The 21,536-nt window shown below is 35.6% G+C and overlaps 1 protein-coding gene across 12 annotated transcripts in view; it reads right to left on the bottom strand.

Annotated features, from left to right (window-relative positions):
* The window catches only part of Birc6 (baculoviral IAP repeat containing 6), a 161,203-nt gene that overhangs the window by 76,967 nt on the left and 62,700 nt on the right, over positions 1-21,536 (bottom strand). For 4 of the 12 annotated variants that reach the window (XR_005870837.1, XM_040730949.1, XM_040730954.1 and 1 more), the window contains 17 exons: positions 20,371-20,504; positions 19,429-19,575; positions 16,801-16,988; positions 15,739-16,062; positions 15,252-15,351; positions 13,429-13,643; positions 13,062-13,270; positions 12,316-12,662; positions 11,421-11,640; positions 10,859-10,992; positions 9,918-10,055; positions 7,756-7,886; positions 6,302-6,433; positions 4,776-4,991; positions 3,840-4,023; positions 3,329-3,484; positions 1,025-1,158 (listed from right to left, as the gene is read on the bottom strand). Coding sequence is in view for 11 of the 12 variants with exons in the window: in XM_040730949.1 (XP_040586883.1) it covers positions 1,025-1,158; positions 3,329-3,484; positions 3,840-4,023; positions 4,776-4,991; positions 6,302-6,433; positions 7,756-7,886; positions 9,918-10,055; positions 10,859-10,992; positions 11,421-11,640; positions 12,316-12,662; positions 13,062-13,270; positions 13,429-13,643; positions 15,252-15,351; positions 15,739-16,062; positions 16,801-16,988; positions 19,429-19,575; positions 20,371-20,504 (3,109 nt within the window). In the remaining variant the exon portion in view is untranslated. The remainder of the gene's footprint in view (positions 1-1,024; positions 1,159-3,328; positions 3,485-3,839; positions 4,024-4,775; positions 4,992-6,301; positions 6,434-7,755; positions 7,887-9,917; positions 10,056-10,858; positions 10,993-11,420; positions 11,641-12,315; positions 12,663-13,061; positions 13,271-13,428; positions 13,644-15,251; positions 15,352-15,738; positions 16,063-16,800; positions 16,989-19,428; positions 19,576-20,370; positions 20,505-21,536) is intronic. The other 8 variants (XM_040730953.1, XM_040730955.1, XM_040730952.1 and 5 more) reach the window with 7 other exon arrangements.

Below are 21,536 nucleotides of genomic sequence, written 5' to 3'. Positions count from 1 at the left end.
GGGTGTTGGGCTCCCAAGAATAGGAGTTACAGATGGTTGTGAACCACCATGTGTGTGCTGGAAACCAAGTCCAGACCCTATATAAGAGGAGCCAGTGCTCTTAACTGCCAAGTCAGTTTTCCAGCCCCACGGCCACCATTAAGTATCACAGTAGCTTAATGTACTTTGTGAATGCTGAATAATGGGCTACATTTAGGAACAATGTGCAAGGTTTTCCTCTTTACTCTTTCTGTTGGATTACTTATAGGTTTGCCAGCTTAATAACTTTTTCATCGATTCAACTCTTTCATTTGATTCTATATATTGTTCCTTTTTGTATTGTTTTGTTTTGTTTTTCAGACAGGGTTATTCTGGTAACAGCCCTGGCTGCCCTGGGACTTCGTAGACCAAGCTGGTGTTGAACTCACAGAGATCTGCCTGCCTTTGCCTCCCAGGTGCTAGGACTATTTTATTAATTTTTGCCATCTGTGTTTGACTATTGAAAACCTTGAGATGCATCATTAGGTTATGTACTTTCTACTATAACCTTTCTTCTTAGAGCAGCCATGACTGCAACTCAGAGGTTCTGACAGAACACATTTTCACTATCATTTGTCTCTATGAACCTTTTATTTTCTCTATGATTTCTTGGATGACCCACTGTTTATCAAAAAATGTGTTTAAGCTCCAAGTATTTTTGCATTTTCCATAGTTTCTCTTAGTATTGTTATCTAGCTTTACAGTATTATGGTCTGAAAAAAAAACCAAGGAATTATGTCAGGTTTCTTTGTGCTATTTGTTGAAACTTCACTTGGATCCTGTGATCATCTGATAGAAAATTCCGTATGCTGCTAAAAAGAACCGTGCACTGCCTATCTATTGGATGGACCATTCTGTATACCGATTTGTTAAGCCTGGTTCATACAGTCTATCTCAGTTCTAAAGTTTCTTTACTTGTTTTTAGTTTGGAAAACCTATCTAAGATAGCTCTTCTTTTTCATGTAATTACTAAACAAAACATATAAGATGAAATTATACAAAATACCTTAAAAACTTTGGCTGCAAGAGGATCCTTTTCTAGATCAATATCTAAAGGATCAATGTCAACTTCCATTAGATCTTGAAGTAGTTCAAGGTCAATTTCCTTATCTTTTTCCAAAGAAGAGAGAGGAGGTGTGCCTTCAAATAAGCAAAAAGATTTCACTGGGAGAGTGTATTTAAACCAAATACTGATTTATTTTATAGAACTAAACACTTCATTTGCATATAGCACATACATACATATATAACTCAAATTTAAGTATCAATTAGCATGCAAATTTATCACTCTACAACACTATAACAGCATCAATGCAATATCTGATTTCCTAGTGAGAAGTCCACATTATTTGCTCTTCTTAAAGTGACATAAATTTTACTATTCAAAATGATCATTGGCTTATCTAAAATGGATTAATATTTTTATTCCACCTACTATACATTCCTTTTTATGGTATCTCAACTATTATTACAGATAACCCTGAGCACACAGGCTAACCCAAAAAAAGGATTAAGTTTTACGCCTTTAATCCCAGCACTCGGGAGGCAGAGAAATTACCTTGCTCTCAGATGTTTCCAATTTTTAAATAGTCTCTATATTGTGTAACGATTACTTTTCCATCCTTCCTTTTCACTAAATATATCTTTATAGAATGCCAAGAATACCTTTTTCTAGTTTCCTACATGTACATAAAGATCAATATACCATTTACTCGATTAAGAAAGTGTTAGAGGTAGAGGTACACAGTTAATTAAGCAAACTAAAGAAGACCAGTTAACAGAGTGTACTAATGGCAAAGGTCCTACTCTGTTGGTAGGTATACAACAACACCCTTGGCATGCAAACATGAATTGTATGCAAAGAAGTCTTTCTAAATGGAGAACAAATCAGCTATTAGGACTGTATGATAAAGGAACCTAGGACTACAGAATAAGTAGTTGACAATGATAGCGGGATGTTAAACATACCTGTGTGAATGTGTGTGCTCAATACAAAACAAAATTTAGTTTCAAAAACCAAGGATTAAGCCGGGCAATGGTGGCCTACGCCTTTAATCCCAGCACTCAGGAGGCAGAAACAGGAGTTCAAGACCAGCCTGGTCTACAAGAGTTAGTTCCAGGACAGCCTCCAAAGCCACAAAGAGACCCTGTCTCGAAAAAACAAAACAAAACAAAACAAAACAAAAAAAAAAAAACCAGAGCAAAGATTCCACAAACCTTCCCACATCCCACACAAGTGCTTGTGGAATTATCCAGATCACAAAGGACCAACAAATACAGATTTTAAAAAGGAAGAAATATATACAATATCCCAATATTTAGATACTAAAGAACAAGAGTTACCAACTTTGTCTTCATCATTGAGTATTTTTATAACGTTTATGCTTTGCATTTTCTTCAACATAGAAGTGATGATTAATCACAACTATCAACCTGAGACCAAGAATCAGCTGGAAGTCAAGTTTCCAGGCTTAACTGTGGGAGATTTTCTTGACTGTATTAACTGCGAAGTAAAGGCTCACTCACTCTTGGTGGCACTATTAACTGCATAAAAAGGATAAAGTGAGCATTCATTTTCTTTGCTTCTAGATTACAGATGTAAGGACTGACTTAACAAGTAGATCACTATGACTTCCCAGGGATGAAATAAAACCTCAAACTGAGGGTCAAAAGAAACCCTTGTATTATTTTTAGTCTGTGTATTTGCATGCACACCACATGCATGCTAGGTGTCCACATAAGAAAAGGGTGTCAGCGACAGCCTCCAAAACAACACAGAGAAACCTTGTCTCGTAAAACCAAAAAACAAAAAGAAAGAAAGAAAAGGAAAAAGAAAAAGAAAAGGGTGTCAGATCTCTGAAATTGGTGGTTGTGAGACATGTGTGGGTGATGGGAACAAAGAAATACTCCTAACTGCTGCACCAAATCTCCATCCCACATGCTTCCTCCCTAAATTGCTTTATTCTGGGTATTGTTTCTCCACAGCAACACAAAAGAAACTAGTATAATATATAAAAATATTTACAATGTAATAAAATGAAAGTAATATATAAAATATACTAAATTGAAACGATTAGAATAGTATAAAATGATAGCATGGTGGCACACTCCTTTAATCCCAGCACTCTGGAGGCAGAGGTAGGCCTATGTTTGAAACCAGCCTGGGCTACAGAGCTAATTCCAGGATAGCCAAGGTCATACAAAGAAACCCTGGCAAGAAAAGAAAAAAAAAAAATCAATCTTATATGTCATTAATATTCCTCATTTAAATGATAAAAAGGCTATTTTGAACACAGTTTTGAAATCTCACCTGCTATATCATGTGTCAAAGGTTCATCTATGGTTTCCAGCAACTGAACGGAAGACTGCTGCAGGGAGTCATCAGAGTCACCAGCTGTGGCACCCACATCATCACTCACTGTGCCTTCTTCCATTGCTTCTGCAGCTACTGGAGCCAACAATTCTCCTATATTGGAGGAGACAGTTTTATTACCTTTTGTAACAGATGAAGAGGCAAACAAAATGGTTTCCTAAGGTCACAGAAGAACTAGTAAGCAGCATTATCACTGGTAGTAATAATGAAATAAGGGCTTCCTTGCTAATGAATTCTAACTTATTAGCAACTTATTAAAACTATTGCTCTGTCAACATAAAAACAAAAGTAATTGCTACCACGGCAACATTGTAGGGAGAGATCTACGTACCCTAGCACTGAACACACACAACACAGTTAAGAAACTGCTTATAATTTCCTTTAGACATTACCTGAGCAATGATAAGCTAATTCTGAAACACACCAAGAAAAATTAATCCTGACAAACCTGCTAAAATATCCTGCAGCATACAGGTTAGGGAATACTGAGCCCAAGCACCACCCCAAGAGATGTCTCCTCTATTGAAGTCAGTTCCAACCAGAAGCAATAGCAGTCTTTCCAGCTGTGGTTCATTCACAATCTCACACAGATGAATGGTTGGCCTTGTCGCATTTGCAATCCGTGCAAGAACCTGAAACACATCATAGAATCATATGCTCAAATACCAGTTAAATTAAAAATAATAACAACAATAATAAAAACAATGGCATGATGGTTTTCAAAGTAGACCATTTTATCAAGTTATTTAAAATAAAACACAAACAAAATATTGTGAATTAAATACTATATCTGTTACTTACTTATTTCCAAGGCAGAGTTTCTCTGTGTAGCCCTGGCTGTCCTGAAACTCATTCTGTAGATGAGGCTTGCCTGCTATGCCAGTTGGGATTAAGGCATGAGCTACCATGAATGACTGCATTGCAAGAAATGGATCATGGCATTCAAAAGCCATTTAGTAATCTAATTAATGTTTATTTCCTATATGAATTAGCAGAAAATTAAAGACAGGCACACCCAAATTATCTACATTTTAAACCCTCAAGTTTTGATTTTTGTTGTTGTTGTTGTTGTTGTTCGTTGGGTCCTAGAACTCAAGAGATCTGCCTGACTCTGCCTCCCAAGTGCTGGGATGGAAGGCATGCAACACCATTGTGTAGCCAAATCCTCAAGTTTTTTAACCAAATAAAAAACTGCCATCTGGCCGGGCGTTGGTGGCGCACATCTTTAATGCCAGCACTCAGGAGGCAGAGGCAAGCGGATCTCCGTGAGTTTGAGGCCGGGCTGGGCCAACAGAACGAGTTCCAGGACAGCCTTCAAAACACCTGCATCGGATTTTCTCAGGAATTGGGTAAAAAGTATTTAACTGTATCATAGCTTACTTACCTTACAGACAAATAGTAAGAGGTCTGCATGGCATGTGAAATCCATGGACAGGAGAAACAGAACAAGCTTTTGCACTACTGAGATACACCGCTCATGGGCCAGAGTAAATGGCAGAGGTTCTATCTCGGGGCTTTCTTTTGTTGTTGTAACTTCAGTGTCTAAATTCGAACGCGACCATTCTGCTGTCCGGCGCAAGCGAATCAAATCCTTAAAGTGCTGCATACAGAAATTTACATATTTAGAGCAATGTTTATTGAATGAAAAACTCTCAGTATATACTTCTGTGAGATGAAAATATCCAACAGAACATTTCTAATTCACAAAACTTTCATGTGCGCCATAAGCTTCCAAGAAAAAAATTAGTGGACAGTGCTTTGTCGAAAACAACTGTCTCTTGTGATCCAGCCAAAACCGTAAGTGACCTTTAACCTCTAAACTTTTTGCCTTTACCTACCAGAAGTTGGTATAAAAGGCAAGAACCATCGCACCTGACTAAAAGTTAAGATTATTAAAAATTATCTATACTGACTGGCATATATCATCTCCTATTTAACATACATGAAACACAACAAAATTGCATAAAGACCATTAACTAGATTAAATCCAGTATTTAAAATATTAAAAAACATACAATGAGTAACTGATACAAAATGGATAGAAAAAGTCACCTCAAAATATTGATTCAAATTATTTCAAAATCTTCAAAAGTATAGAAGCTGAAAAATCAATGCTACTTAGGTGCTATGTAAATATGGATTAATGAAAACAAATTTAAAGGGTATTTCTTGTTCTCTCTATTTTGAGACAATAGTCTTGCTTCTAGTCCAAGCTAGACTTAAACTTGTGATCCAGCTGCTTCAACCTACTAAATATTGAGAATATAGGCAAGCACCAACATGAATATTTTTATTAAAAAAATTCATTGGAATGTAATTCTGGTGTGGCAAAGACAGTTTTTTGAGACATATGCACCAATGGATACAAATGAGTTTTAATTCCAAATCTAAATCTTCCAATAACATAATTTAAGGAAAAACAAATGTCAACAAGTATTTTCCATATTACTTGTCTTTAGTCCTTCTTACTATGCCATGAAAATAGACAGAACCTGGCTGAAGATGGGGTCCTGAGTTCAATTCCCAGTAACCACATGGTGGCTCACAACCATCTGTAATGAGATCTGATGCTCTCTTCTGCCCTGCAAGCATACATGCAGGGCAGAACACTATACATAATATAATACACAGACAGACAGATCTTTAAAGAAAGAAGAAAAGAGAAAATAGAACCACCAATGTCAAATGAAGAATCCGATAAGACTGCACATGAATTACTCCATCTCCAACTAACTCTCGATCCAAGTTAAAGGTCTGTACTAGGTAGTGGAATCTACAAAACATTTTCTACATTAAAGCTGAGTATTCTAATACTGAGTACTGACAAAAACGTGTAATTATTATTATAATAACAAATATAATAACAATCATTATTACAGAAGTGATCACACTTTGAAGTATAGCTCTTACCTTAGAGGTCGCCTGCTTTAGTTTTGCTTGCTCGACTAGCAGTTTATAGGATGAGCCTTTGTTACTCTGTATTTTTTCTTTTTCCATCTGTTCCACCAAAGCCTTCTGTTTTGCCTTTAGTAGATTAAGTTGCTTAAAATACAAATCAACAACGTAATCTTAAAAATATCAATGTTAAGAACAAAATATAAAATTTTATACTTCTTGCAGATAAAAATGACATGGTAAAAAATGTTTACACGTGGATTCTGGAGGAATGATGTGGCTTTCTTTTTTTTAAAAACACCCAGATTCTTATATAAGGTGTCATGCAACAGAACTATATTCTCATACATAACTGCCTATGAAAGCAAAGTATATCTGAACAAGTGACCACAAAACGAGAAGGTTTTGTGTATGTCAGTGCTCTCTTTTTATATTTCACAAACAATGGGAAAATTAATCTCTAAAAGCTACAGGAAAAATGTTAAATGTGTTTCAGAATAAAGAAGGCAATCATAGTTAGCAATAAAAATAAGAGTACTATGGCTGGAAAGATGGCTGAATAGTTTATTGCTCTTACATAGGATCTGAGTTCAGTTCCCAGCACCCACATGGCAGTTCACAACCACCTGTGATTCCAGACCTGTAATTCCAGTTCCAGGAGACTTGATACCCACACTTCTTGCCTCCTCACTTACCAGCAAAACACTCATTCACATACACATAAAAAGCAAAATTAAGTAAAATCTACAAAACAAAGTACTGATATACTTGACATAGAATAAAACTCTGAGGAAGAGACTAGACATAAAGGAAAGACAATGCATACAACACTACCTATGAGAACACAGAAAAGGTTATTAACATAAAGAATTTGAACACTCTGGGAACCCTAGTGCATAAGTATGCTATTCCCACTCAGTAACCAAAGATAGTGCACTAATGCCAGAAAAATATGTCCAATTATCCAAGAAAAAGACTAAAAATGTGTACTTAAAATGAAAATTAAAAAGCACACCCAGAAATCTGGATGAGAAAATTAGTACAGGTTGTCCCACAAACTTAAACTCAATACTATCTAATATTCAAAAAATTAAAATCTAAAAGCCAGTGGTGTAGCTGACAAGAAACTTCATCCAAAGGTCAACTGGCAGATACTAGGAATACAGAAATACAGTGTTACTGTGTTTGCATGAAAAAAATAATACAGGGTTAACGGTAGATTGGAAAAACATCCAGAGTAAAGAAGAAAAAAGTCAAAAAACTGTAAAAACAAGCAAACAAAGAGTAATAACAGAGAACCAGAAAGTTTAAAGAATATCAAAACTAAGTTAAGTTCATGATTTTTGCCATTTTACAAATAAGGTTGCCAAAGGAATAAAGCAAAAACTTGGGCAGCATGCTCCACCCTTGCCTAAGGTCTTTGACCCCAAATAGCAATCTCAAACTAAAGCAAAGTTACTGACCATTACCTGCTTATGATGAACAAGCTGCTTTCTGATTTTTCTGGAATACAATCTATCAAGGCTACTGCCTCCCTTGGATGATCTATTTAATAAGCTCTGAGTGTGTAGATTATTGTTGATAAAACTCCACTGGTTACCTGGAAATAAAAGCTTTTATTAATAATTCTGTTAAATATGACTTTACACTAACTTCTATACTCAGAAAACAAAAACATACATAATAATAAATCTAGTAAGACAAAGTCTTTAAAAGTAAGACAGCTCTCTGAAGGTTAAACAAATGCCTGACAACAGAGATCTGTATCCAATCTCTTCTTGAGCATACTAGACACTTTCAGTCACAACAATTAAGATTGATTCATTTTGACAGCACTCAGGAGGCAGAAGTAGGCAGATCTATGTAAGTTTGAGGCCACCCTGGTCTACAAAAACAGTTCTAAGACAGCCAGAGCTAAGCACAGAAATCCTGTCTTGAAAAAACAAACAAGAAGATTGATTTTGAACAACATAGCATTGATGTGTTCTAAACAAGAAATAATGATACTAATAAAAAGTTTTGTAAAAGCACTAAAACAGCTAATCAGATTAATGACTGCCAAGATGGGTTTAGTAGATAAAAAGGCAAGCTGCATAATTACATATACTCGGTGTTTTGGAACAGGTCCACACTATTCTGTTCTTTCCTTCAAAATGCCAAAAACCATGCTTTCTTTTCTTCTGATCTTTTTATTGTAGTTCTTTTGAATCTCATTATATATATAGTTCTGGATGGCCTTGAACTCAGAGACCACAACGCTTCTGTCACCCAACAATAGGAATTAAAAGTACCATGAAGTGTCCATCTTCTGATTCATTTATTTATAATTTTAAAATATCTCCCTATTTCTGCTGCTCATTAATCAGGTCTAAGTTCAAAATCTTCAAAACAATGAAAATGTCCCCCCACGATTCTTTCTAATACTAAACAATACAAGTGAAAATTAAGATTTTACAATACAACTTACTGTGTCCAACTTTATATAGTTATATTTAACTTAATGCTATTGTTTAACCTTTATCCTGTAGCTGAGGAAATGGATTCATACACACACACACACACACACACACATTTTTTTATACCAACATAATCTCCTTGCATCAGAGAATTCCTTCACCTTCTCAGAACGATTAATACATTACAATGTACAGAAGTTTTGCTGGGTGGTGGTGGCGCACGCCCTTCATCCCAGCACTCTGGAAGCACAGGCAGGTGATTATCTGTGAGTTCCAGACTAGCCTGGTCTATAAGAGATAGTTCTAGGACAGCTCCAAAGCCACAGAGAAAAACAAAAATTTGATTTGAAAAACAAAAAACAAACAAACAAAAAAAAAACCCAAGGAACAGAACTTTTATGGGTTCTACTTGCTATAATTATACATGAGGTTCAGCTGCCTAAAATATTTTATTAAAATCATCATTATTATAATAAATGCAAATTTTTACTTCATCTTGGATATTTGATTTCCCTTAATTTGTAAACTGTTTTGTGCCCCAAGCCTACTAAAAAATGAATAATATCCACCTTAGGAATTTCCAAATCTAAGTATAAAAGACAATTGTAGCTACTTAAAGGAACTGAAATGAAAAGTGGTTCAGAAAAGCAGCATACTATATCAAAATAAAAATTTTAAAGGGAGAAATGTAATGAAAATACAATATAGCCAGGCGGTAATGATGCACACCTATAATCCCATCACTTAGGAGGCAGAGGCAGGCAGATCTAAGAGAATTTGAGGACAGCCTGGTCTACAAAGCAAGCTCCAAGACAGTGAGAGTTGTTACACAGAGAAACCCAGTACTGGGAGCTGGAAAGACACAACCTCAAATATAAACAAAAAAAATTAAAAATCCTCCACAAATTTCCTTGGCATAAACTTATTTCTACTTAAGGTATTATATAGGAAGGGTAGGGGTGAAATACATGGAGGTACTGTTTCATTAAAATTCCCATCTAAACAAAGGAGTTTGCCAACAAAATATAAATTCTATCTTTTAGCACATTCCTAAAGAAAAGTAAGCCACATTTTACATAAATTACATACATCTGGTATCTCCAGGCAAATAGCCAGATCAGGAACAAATGCGGACTGAAAATCCCCACCAACACATTATTATAAACTTCTGATACCTGTCAGAAACCTCTCCCTGTCTTTACCATTCAAAGGTTTCTTTGCAGCTGTTGCTTCATCTTCAACAGTGGCCACATAATCCAGTAACCTGGACACCAGCATGACAACCCAACTGATCATGGGAATATCTAGGACTCCTAGAGAGAAGGGAGAGGGGGAGATTCAAGTCAGTGTGAGTCCTGAGGAGAATGCAGAGAACCTCTTACAAATAAGAACACACTACATCATAGCCAACACCAAAGTAATACAATGTACCTTAAAACAGACATTTATGGTCACAAACTAAGTAGAAACACGAATCTAATAAAGGACAGGATACAAAAAAAGAACCCATAGGAAACTAAAATAATCCTATATGTATATATATACACACACACAAAAAAAACCAACCCAGCTAGATGTAATGGTGTGCAACCTTAATACCAGTGGGCTCTCAAGAGGATTTCTGAGTTCAAAGTCAGCCGGGTGTTCAAATAGCAAGTTTTAGGCAAAACAGGGCCTGAAACCCTATTCCAGAAAGGAAAAGAAAGGGAGGGAGGGAAGAAGGGAGACGAAGAGTCGACAGACAAATGAATAAACTATCAAACCATTCAAATTTATGAATTTAATAATGAGTTGAAAATAACTATATGGGCTGGGCTGTGGTGCTACACATTTTTAATCCAAGCACGTGGCAGGTAAGAGCAGACCCTGAATCCTAAGCCAGAGAGAGTTCTAGGAGAGCCAGGGCTGTTACACAGATGAATCCTATTTCCTCCAACCAAAAAAAGAACTATATAGCAATCAATCACAAGAAAGCGATTCATTTTTAAAAGCTTACACTACAAAAATAAGAATAAAATGTGCTACAATGACAATTAAAGTAATACATCAGAAATATTTTATACAAACAGGACTTGTAGTAAACATAAGTACTAAAGACAGTCATTTTATATAATACCTTCTGTCCTTCTGTGCATGGTTAACTCTGGCTGAAGAGGGGACAATAAATTATCCAAGAGATTAAGTAAGCTTTCCAATACTCCACTGTTACTAAGTGATCGCTGACCAATGCAGGAAAGTAACATAAAGACCCTAAAAACAGATACAAAGAAAATGACCAATGGGAATCAATTTAATTATCCTACTTTTAAAAATAGATACACATTATAAAAAGTGTTTGCTTCTTAAAACTTATCATATTTTAAAGTTAGTAAGAAAGATTTCTACCAGGAGAAATGATATGAGTTTCTTTTCTGGTTAGGTTGTATTTCCTGAATCTACCCCTAAGAAAGCAGACACTTATCAAAGAACAAACCCTATGAGAGTCTCATAAATCACATTTAATACGAAAAGCATATCATATTATATTATGTAATATACATTAGAGTTCATGTCCTTCGTTTAGTATTTAAGACCTAATTTATATTTTCTTCATATTTACTACCCATGTAAACAAATTTTTACACTTTGACAATAAAGAAGTAAAAATAATTTAAACACCAACAATATCTCCAACCTACCTATCTTGTGGAAAGATGAGAAGCTGCTCTGAATTATACAGTTCCTGAAGAACATTAGAAAGAAACTGGCCCCACCATCTCTCACCACCACACAGCTGAACAAGGAGAAGGCCAGTATGCAATCGTATCTTTGGGGTGCCACTGATGCACAAGTGTTTAAAGAGTTCTTCACAGGCCTGGGCGTGAAAGGTACTCTGCAAAACTGCAGGAACAGAATGCCCTGTTACAAGAAAGAAACAAATAAAACCACTTATCTAAGTTTATGGTGTTCAACACCAATACATCTACATACACATTTTTCCCTAGCAACCAATAGACAATTACATTGTAATTACTTTATGACTACCTACCACTTATATATAGAATTTAGCTGTAAAATATTCATCAGTAAGAGATAGCACACACATTAAATGTGTTTCTTGTTTCTGTGGCTAGGATTAACAAATTGCCTCCCAGGTGAATATATGAGTACTCATAAATCAGAAAAGGGTCAGGTATTTTAAGACGGAGAATATAAACATGAATGAGTGACCCAAAAATAGTTCATGGCTAAAAAACACCACTACTGTATTAAGTCAGTATACTTTCACTAGTCTATTTTTATGTAATGCTTAATACTTTGCCACTCACAGGATGATGTATAAAAATACATTAAACCTAAGAAATTAATAAAAATTCATCTTCAACAGGATCTCAAACTATAAATATCTAGAAAGTAGAGGCAGGAAATAGAGGCCAGTGAAGAGAACTTGACAAGCATGTATAAACTACTGCTTCAATAGCACCACACACTCCCAAAAAAAAAAATCTATGCTAATACCATATACCTAAAACATGCAAGAGAGACATATTGAATTATTCCCAGTCTCTGTAAGTCACTGAACCAAATACAAACCATTCGAAGAGTGAAGGAGGCTGAGCAATGTGTCCAGTAAGTATCTGACAATGGTGCGTAACTGCTCTGTGGACGATGACTGAATCAAGTCTACTGGAACAGACGTTTCGCTCAATGTCTTCCGACTTGCACCTATAGCTACTTTGAGCCTCTGCACTGCATTATGAGCCAAATTTAGTTGAAGCTGTAGCTGAATACAATCTTGATAAGCAGAAAAAACTCTACTATCTTCCTCAACTGCTTTGTCTGGTTTTCGCAAAAAGTACTGTGCATTGTTCGCACTGTTGAGAGGAGGAAGATCAATACTCTGCAAAAGAGCTTCCAGACGATGACAGGCTAAGTTATATCTATGAGTAAAAAATAAATTAAGAAGTCATTCCTTCAATCTTCAGTAACTACACACTAAAAAGCACATCTCATAAAATATATTAAAGCACAACTACTATGAGTACTCTGGAGAACACCTTTAATCCCCTCAGGCAAAGGAAGGCAGCAATCTGTGGGAGAAGGACATATTGGTCCACACAGTCAACCCAGAATTAAAGAGACCCTACCTTAGAGAAAACAAAATACCAAAACGACTGTTCACAAGTATAAATAAATGTCACCAATTAGCTAACGACTTCTCATGTTTTCAATCCTGCTGTAATGTACACATGTTCGTCTTCCTTTTGCGCTTTTCTATATAGTTAAGAGAAAATATTCCTTGGCAGCAGCAATTTAATAATGAGTGATTTTCCACTAACCTGCACTGTATATCTTCTTGTAAAGCAACCATCATTGCTAAATGCTGGTCAATTTCTGGCTGGTTGGCAGACTCTCCTTCACCTCTTAGAGGATCATGCATCAACTTGAGCTCACTTTCCCAAGGCAAGATATAGGTATGCCCATAGTAAAATCCTAAAGGTATCTTTGCTCTGGCATTTGTGCTTCCATAACGTCCAATGACAGTTATCTAAAATGAAGAGTTAAAAATAAGTACACACATGTTACCATAAAAAATCTGTTCTATGTACTTTGAAGAATACAGATTTAATTCTTTAACCATTATATCAAGGTATTGTGTACTAAAAAACATGGAAAACATACATATACTTTCTTGAAGTTCTTTACCTTCATGAATCTGCATACAGGTGGTGGTATTAAGTCGTGGAGAATTAGTGAATGAGTGCTTATATCAGTTGCCACTACCAAACGCCTTCCATCCACTTCTTCTCCTAACGTCCATATGTCAATTGATAAGGAGGCCAAGTCTCCACAAGTGGGTATCAGTACATCTGTCAATAGTATAGGTCTTCCAAAATCCAGGGTCACAAATCTTCTGGCTCCTATGAGGGGAAAAAAAGCAAGTGGCCCACCAAAAAAGGAATCAAACAACCAAATTAGAATCTTAAAATCTGATTAAAGAATTATTACTAAAAACAATCAAACTATTAAATTACAAATAAGTATATAAGTAAAAATAGCTTTCTCAATACTTATTCATAAATAATCTAATTCCTTATTCTGTCAAGGCCCAAAAACCTGCTAGAATTCTGAAAGCCTGAAGTTAAAAAATTGTTAAATTGTTAATATGAAGGCAATCAGCTACAAAATGAAACCTCATATTTATTACAAACATTATACTTTAACAATTAAATCAGTTAATGCATTAAACAGTACACCAATAAAATATCAATCCGTCTTTAATTCAGACACTGAACTTTTTTTGTCTTAAGAGCTATTATGTAACATTGTTTGTGACAGTCTTGCTAACTTGTAGATCAAGAGTTTATTATACTGGGTTTAAAGTGTAGTAAAATATGGCTGAAATTACACAGTAACAGTACCATTAAAAAAATATGAATCATTGGCTGGGAAGTGGTAGCACATGTCTTTAATCCCAGCACTCAGGAGGGAAAGGCAGGTGGATGTCTGTGAGTTCGAGGCGAGCCTGTCTACAAAGGGAGTTCAAGGACAGCCTCCAAAGCTACACAAAGGAACCCTGTCTCAAAAAAACCATAGGTAGAAAAGATAGATAGATATAGACACACACACACACACACACACACACACACACACACACACACACACACACACACAATCACACACATCCTCAAGGAAGGTATCCAGAAGATATAGGCAATTCGAGGTGCTGCCCCAGAATGAATGTAGAATGTATTTCTAGGTCAGCACTATATAAGAAAGGTTGAGAACAGATTTGTATTTCTGTTATTACATACAATAAATAAAAGTATAGTTCACTTCCTCACAGGGCTCATATGATTCAATTGTGTCCGTGGGTTAAATGCAAGCTACAGTATAAACAACTGTTTGTATACAGAGCAACAAATTTTCACTCTACATGTTATCCACACCAATGATGCCAGCAATTAATGACTAAACAGACAAAAAATACCAAGAGAATTTCATAAGCTTTAAATTCTCTCTTCTAAAGCAAATGAGATTCAATTGTTAATATGATGAAAGGCACAGATATAATATGTCCATTTTCCTCTAAAGATATTCAAAAAAATTTTTGGTGTTGCTTTAGTATAGGGGAAAAAAGTTAGTAGAATTGGAAACTAAAAGATAGCTTAAATTTATTTGTAAATATATATACTCCCACAGCAATTACAGATTTCTGAAAGACTGCATGACATAAATGTAGATAATATGGTAGTTTTAAGATACTCCCTTACTTCTAGAATAATTGTAAATGAGCAACGACAGTTCAAGCAGACTTTTTGTATCATTCATATTTCCATAGACAAGATTTGGATAGAATAATCTCACTTTTTCAAGGAAATTAGCCAACCTATACAACCTATATCTTCTGTAGTTATTATTCTTGGTAGATTATCCTTACTTGATAGCAAATATGATTTGTTTGAAAACGGTCATAAAAGGGTCAACAGAGTAGGAAAGAAAAATAATTTTAGAAATGCAAAGATTACCTGAATGCATTCGCTCTATAATAATGGACTGGTGAGGTGGAGGCTGAAGAAAATGTGAAGCATGAGAAATTGCAAGAGCCAGCCCAGAACCAAGTGGATTCTAGAAAAGAAAACAATGTAACTGTACTGATACACTCTTGCTCTAAGAAAACCTACTAACCATAACATTAAACTTTTTGAAATATTTTATAAAAGAAAAGCAACCTGATGTACTTAGTTGATATTTCAAACATTTGGCTTCCAAAGATAGAATTTTTTTAAAATGTAAGAATTTGTCTAAGTTACCATCTACTTAAAACATTTACTGAGGGGCAGTGGTGGTATACACCTTTGATCCCAATACCCCGGAGGCAGAGGCAGAGACAAGTGGATCTCTGTGGGTTTGAGGTCAGCCTGGTCTACAGAGCTACATCAAGGATAACCAGTGCTGTTACATTGAGAAACCCTGTCTTGAAAAGCAAAACAACAACAACACAAAATGACTTACCACTCTAGATTTGTTGGAATTTTTGTTATGCGCAGCAAGATTCACTGCTGGAGGGTCAATGACAGAGCCTGGGAAAAGCTGTGCAAGTTCAGCATTAATCACAACAGAGACGGCTTCATTGGGTGGGGTGAGTGGAGGAGTCATAAAGAGTGGTGTTGTTTTTGGAGTAGGTGGAATAACATCTGATGGATGGATGAAAAATCCAGGAGCAGCCACTGGGTTGGAAGGCACAGAGTTGTGAACAGGACCTCCTGCCGATGCTGCTGATGCTGCTGCAGCTGCTGCAGCTGTTGTCTGGTGCAACTTGGCTTCCAGCTTGGCTTTCTATAAAAGAAACAAAGGCAACACCTATAGAAGGATCCTGACTACCTAAGTTGTGAGGAATACTCTATGATTATAAATAAAGTCAGCCAAGATGAACTAGATCCTAGTTAAATAAAGATAAAACTAGACTCAACAACACATGAAGCACTGCCACACTAGGGCACTTATTGAAATACTGTCTAAAATTTTCTATATATTAGAGAACTAGAACCTGATCGAAGGATGGAAAGTAAGCAGAATAATTAGATGCAAATAACAAAGCCAAGCTCTGCTAAAAAGAAAATACACCAAAGTAGATTAAATATTGACTGATCTTATATAATTTCTCAACAGAAAATTGCGCACGTTGCGTTTAATCAGCAATTAAATCTATAAACCATGATTGCTATATTTAGAATCAAATGAATATAACTGGTCTTTATAATATCCTTCATTCTCTATTCCATGAAAATAGTAACTTTTCAATCTTTCTTAGAGATTGTTTAAACATACACTTTTAACTTCAAGTCTGAACAAAAAGTTATCATTTTCTCTCAGTCATGTATTAAATCAAATGCATTCATTTAATTTTAATACATTTAAACATATCACAAAGACTTTACCTCAATTTCTTGTTGAAAATGATTAGCTCAGATTGGACAACCTACTTCCTTTATGAAAATAATGGTCATTTTTACAGTACTTTTCAGCTTTTGAAGTTTAGAGACAGCATGAACAAAGAGCCAAATAGTCTCCAACCTGTTGCTGAAGCTTCAAAAGCTGCTGCTGTTTCTCTTGCAGCACCTGTAGCTGTTGCTCGGCTGAAGCCATTGCATGAGAGAGAGACTGCAAAGCTACCTGGGCTGCTGAGCTCAGAGCTGTCGAGGCTTCCCCAACTGTCCCAGATGATAGTCCACCTACTGCAGGAGTAACCCCGAAGGAACTCACTGGCATAAGACAAGGGAAAGACAAACAGAGACACCAGGATGAAGAAAAGGCTCCCAGAGGTAAATGATCAAAGTACAAAATTTGCATTAAAGCTATATTAAGCATGTACTTTTTAAAAAAAGGCTGGGATGTCACTTGCCTAAAAGGTTCAAACACCAAGTTCTAACACCAATAGGAAAACATATATATAAAACACTGCAATGTAGTGTTTCTCATTAATACTCATACTCAAGTTCTAAGAGGGTCCTAGAACAAATCCCAAATCAAAACTCTGAGTCATTTACTTTTACAAGTTCATAATAATTTAAGGTATAGAAGAAATCCACACAAGATTTTAAAACTCAACTAATCTTATACAATATGCACAAAAGAAAAGTTAACAGTATTGTTAGTTTTCGTATACACTGACAAACCTCTGAGTGCCTTTAATCCCATCATTTGGAGCAGGGCAGCATAGTAAGGTACTGTCTAAAAATGAAAATGCTCCCAACAAGAACCTTCAAGGGACAGAGATCAAGGCCAGGAGAACTAGGATTATTACACAGAGAAAACCCTGTCTTGAAAAACTAAAATAAACATAGTTTATGTAGACACTACATATATGAGAGGGGTAAAGAAAAGGTTCCATTGTTTTCTTTACATTAGGGGATAAAGCAGAGATACAAAAAAGTTTTTCAGTTATCCCAGACCTAAAGTTACAGAAAACTATGAGCCATCCACCATTCAGATGCTCCTCTGAAGGAACAGCCAGTGCTATCTCAACTACCCCATTAGTTTTACATTCTTTAACCTCTTCAAAACATTACACAATTTTTTTTTAACTAAAAGCACGCCGGGTGGTGGTGGCACACACCTTTAATCCCAGCAGTTGGGAGGCAGAGGCAAGAGAATCTCTGTGAGTTCAAGACTAGCCTGGTCTATAAGAGCGAGTTCCAGGACAGCCTCCAAAACCACAGAGAAACCCTGTCTCAAGGGGGAAAAAAAAAATCCAAAACCTAAAAGCACAAAAGCACTGATACCTAATCTTATGACAGGTTTCAAAAAAAAGTTGATGATTTCTAAGTTAATAGTTTTTTTTTATGAAACGACTACAGTACAAGAAAACAAAGCAATCTTGACTTAATTCATATATGTGTATTTTAAATCAGATGTGCCAACTTTCACTACATAAACTAAATTTAGTGGCTATTTCCATATGAAAAGGAACAAAGCAAAATGTGAAGGAAAACACACTAAAATAAACTGATGAATTCTCTATAACCAAAATCCAGGATTGAAAACTGTAACTTCTGTTGTTGGTAGTTTTTTGATACTGTTGGTATTTTTTTACTCTGCTTCTTTGACAGGACTAGGAACTCAATCCAAATACTTGAGCACACTTGGAAGGTGTTCAACCCCTGAGCCAGAGTAGGCCTGTTAAATGAATGAAGAGGTTGAAGTGGCACTTGCTTAAATAAAGTACCTAATAAAATCAGTTCACAATACTATTCAAGTCCTTCTAGAAAGAAAATAAAGACTTAGACCAAAATACAAATGTTCTTTTTTTGTTATTTTGTTTTTGTTTTTCAAGGCAGGGTTTTTCTGTGTAGCTTTAGCTGTCCAGTAACTCACTCTGTAGACCAGGCTGGCTTTGAACTCACGGAGATCTACCAGACTCTGCCTCCGAGTGCTAAGATGAAGGGCATGTGCCAACCGCCCAAATAAAATGTAAATATTCTTTATTATAAAAATGTTATTCCTTTGTGTCAAAATTATAAACATACATTAAACCTAAAATCTAAGGGAGGAAGAGGGAAAAAAAACTTTTTAATGACAAACATTTGCAAGACTAACAGACCTAATGCTTAAGTGTAGAAGTTGCTCGTATACTCAATACCAACATACACTTACCCATTCATACTGTGTTCATCACTGCAACACTTGGAAGACCTCACTAAGACAAGCTCTTGTTATAAAGCCCAGGCTGGATTCAGTATTCCAGTGATTATAGGCAGGTAAAACCCACCCAAAACTACTGTTAATGTTAAGTATAAGAAGCAACATCAGGATATAAAAATTTTAAACAAAATTGGCTATCATCTGCTGGTTGAAGATGGCTATTGAAATACTTATCTACCTTACTTTTCCTTTTATTTATATTCTGATTGATATTTCCCATAATAAAAAATTCCTAGCAACTCATGCACATATAAAAATGAATGGATTAAAAAAATGAATGGATTAAGGGAATAATTTACTGGATAACAAGGAGAAAACATGAACTGACCTTAAAAATACAAATTAGTCATGGTATTCCCTCCAAACACCCCTCTCCTCCATATATCTTCTACTTACCATGCAGAAGAGATGTAAAGCTCACATGCATAAGCTTTATTAAGTAGCTCCACACCATTTCTGTCTATCACTACACAAAGAAGTAAGAAAAGAAGGTGTATATACCAGTAAACGTACTTGCATCGTCCCTTTCTATTCTGGTCCCATCACTAGTTGACACGCAAGTAAAGTGCAGGGGCTCAACTTCTAAAAGTCCAGTGAGAGATGTGAAGCTTCCCTCAGCAGCTGTGCAACTGCTGACTTTTCCATTTCCTAGTGCAGAAAGAAAAATCTTATAATGCATGAATATAATCTACAAAAGACATGAAGTAGCAATAATCATGACTACTATACCAACTCTAATTGTTATAAAACGTATAAACCTCACACATTACTTCAACAAAAAGTACATTTTAAAAATCTATAAGCAAAGATACTAGCTTCCTTCATTAAAAAGCAAGTTGGTAGGAATTCACAGTAATAAGAAACTTACAGCATGTGTCAAACTAAATCTTTTGAGTAGTAAAACTACAGTGAAATAATTACAACAACAACAAAAAAATTCAAATTGAACACTGGAGTTGTAAATTTTGAAAACTGCTTTTTTGTGTGTATTAATATTTCTATGTTTCTTTTCTTTTTGGGGGGTTTTGTTTTGTTTTGGGGTTTTTTTAAAGGAGGGTTCAAGATAGGATTTCTCTGTGGCTTTGGAGGCTGTCCTGGAACTAGCTCTTGTAGACCAGGCTGGTATCGAACTCACAAAGATCCGACTACCTCTTAATCCCCAAGTGATGAGATTAACGGCATGTGCCACAAACACCCGACAATATTTGTATGTTTCACTATAAAAGATCCTTAACATAATGGACAAGGTTTCAGATTTTGGATTTTCAATATGTGTATGTTCAACTTGTACTTTTTTTACTGTTGTTTTTGGTTTTGGGGTTTTGTTTTGTTTTTTTGTGAACGAACAAAGAAATTAAATTATTTCAAATGGTTTAATAAGGAGATGGTAACTTAAACTCAGTACCTAACATTTAGAAGGACAAATAAACTACAGAATTATACCTGAAAGAACATCCGATAAATCAATTTCGTCTGACTGGACACCAATGCTGCTATTATATACATTTTTACAAGAAGAGCCACTCATCTCCAAGTCAAAAAGGACTGGATCAAATGGTGAACTGTATAATCCATATCTGAGAAATGAAATAATGTAGTAAACAATTTACTTCTCTGCCATTTAATTAAGAAATTACGTATTTTGTCTCAAAAGCAGTTTGACTAAAAGGGACATTAAATTCACTGAACAACAGAGAAAACTACATTCCAAAACACTGTCGAGAGAGTCAATAAACATGATTCAAATAAACTGGCAGCCAATGCAACAAGACTGATTTCACAGCCTGAGGTAATGGAAGGAAGAAACAGAATGAATAAAAAAATTGGCACTCCTTTCCTCCCACTCCATCACCACAACGACAACAGAGACAATAACACGTTCTAGAAAAGCAGTGTACTAAATAAAGGAATGGCCAACTTTAAAAGCTGAATATCAGGGGCTAGAAACCTGGCTTGGTGATGAAGAGCACTTGATGCTGTTACAGAAGACCAGAGTTTGATTCCCAGCACCCACATATTGGTTTACAACAATTCATAACTCCAGGTCAGGTTAGGTGCCACCCTCTCAGGACACACACTGACACATATAAACTAAAATCTAAACTTTTTCTTTAAAAGCTGAAGACCAGGAAAGAAATTGTAAATCCAAACTTTTGTTATTTCACTACATGAATATTTAAAGAGTGTCAGGTAAAAATAACAAGGGATTTATATGATAACACCTTAAAGCTGTACAATTAATAAATTACATTACATCCTCTTGGATCAGCAATGTATCTTTATTAAATACAATTAGGGCTGGAAAGATAGCTACAATGGCTTGACTTATAGAGAACCTGGCAACTCACACCGGTTTCAACTGCAGTTCCAGGGACCCAGCACACTTTTCTAGCCTCCATGAGCCCTGCATACATGTGATGCACAGACATAACATGCAGGCAAAAACGGGGGAAAAAAGAAAACAAAACATATAAAACAAGCTTTAAAAAATACAATTAGCTCTCTGAGTAAACTTCAATAGAATGTTACTAATCACTGGAAACATAGAAAGGAGGACCTTAGACTAGTCACATTTAGAAGAATACTTAGAATAAATTAATACACATTTT

This window comes from Mesocricetus auratus, unplaced genomic scaffold, assembly GCF_017639785.1.
Source record: "Mesocricetus auratus isolate SY011 unplaced genomic scaffold, BCM_Maur_2.0 Super-Scaffold_100024, whole genome shotgun sequence".
In the NCBI taxonomy this organism is placed as follows: Eukaryota; Metazoa; Chordata; class Mammalia; order Rodentia; family Cricetidae; genus Mesocricetus; species Mesocricetus auratus.
The sequence above is the reverse complement of the archived record's forward strand: the minus strand, read 5'-3'. Positions and strand labels throughout refer to the sequence as shown.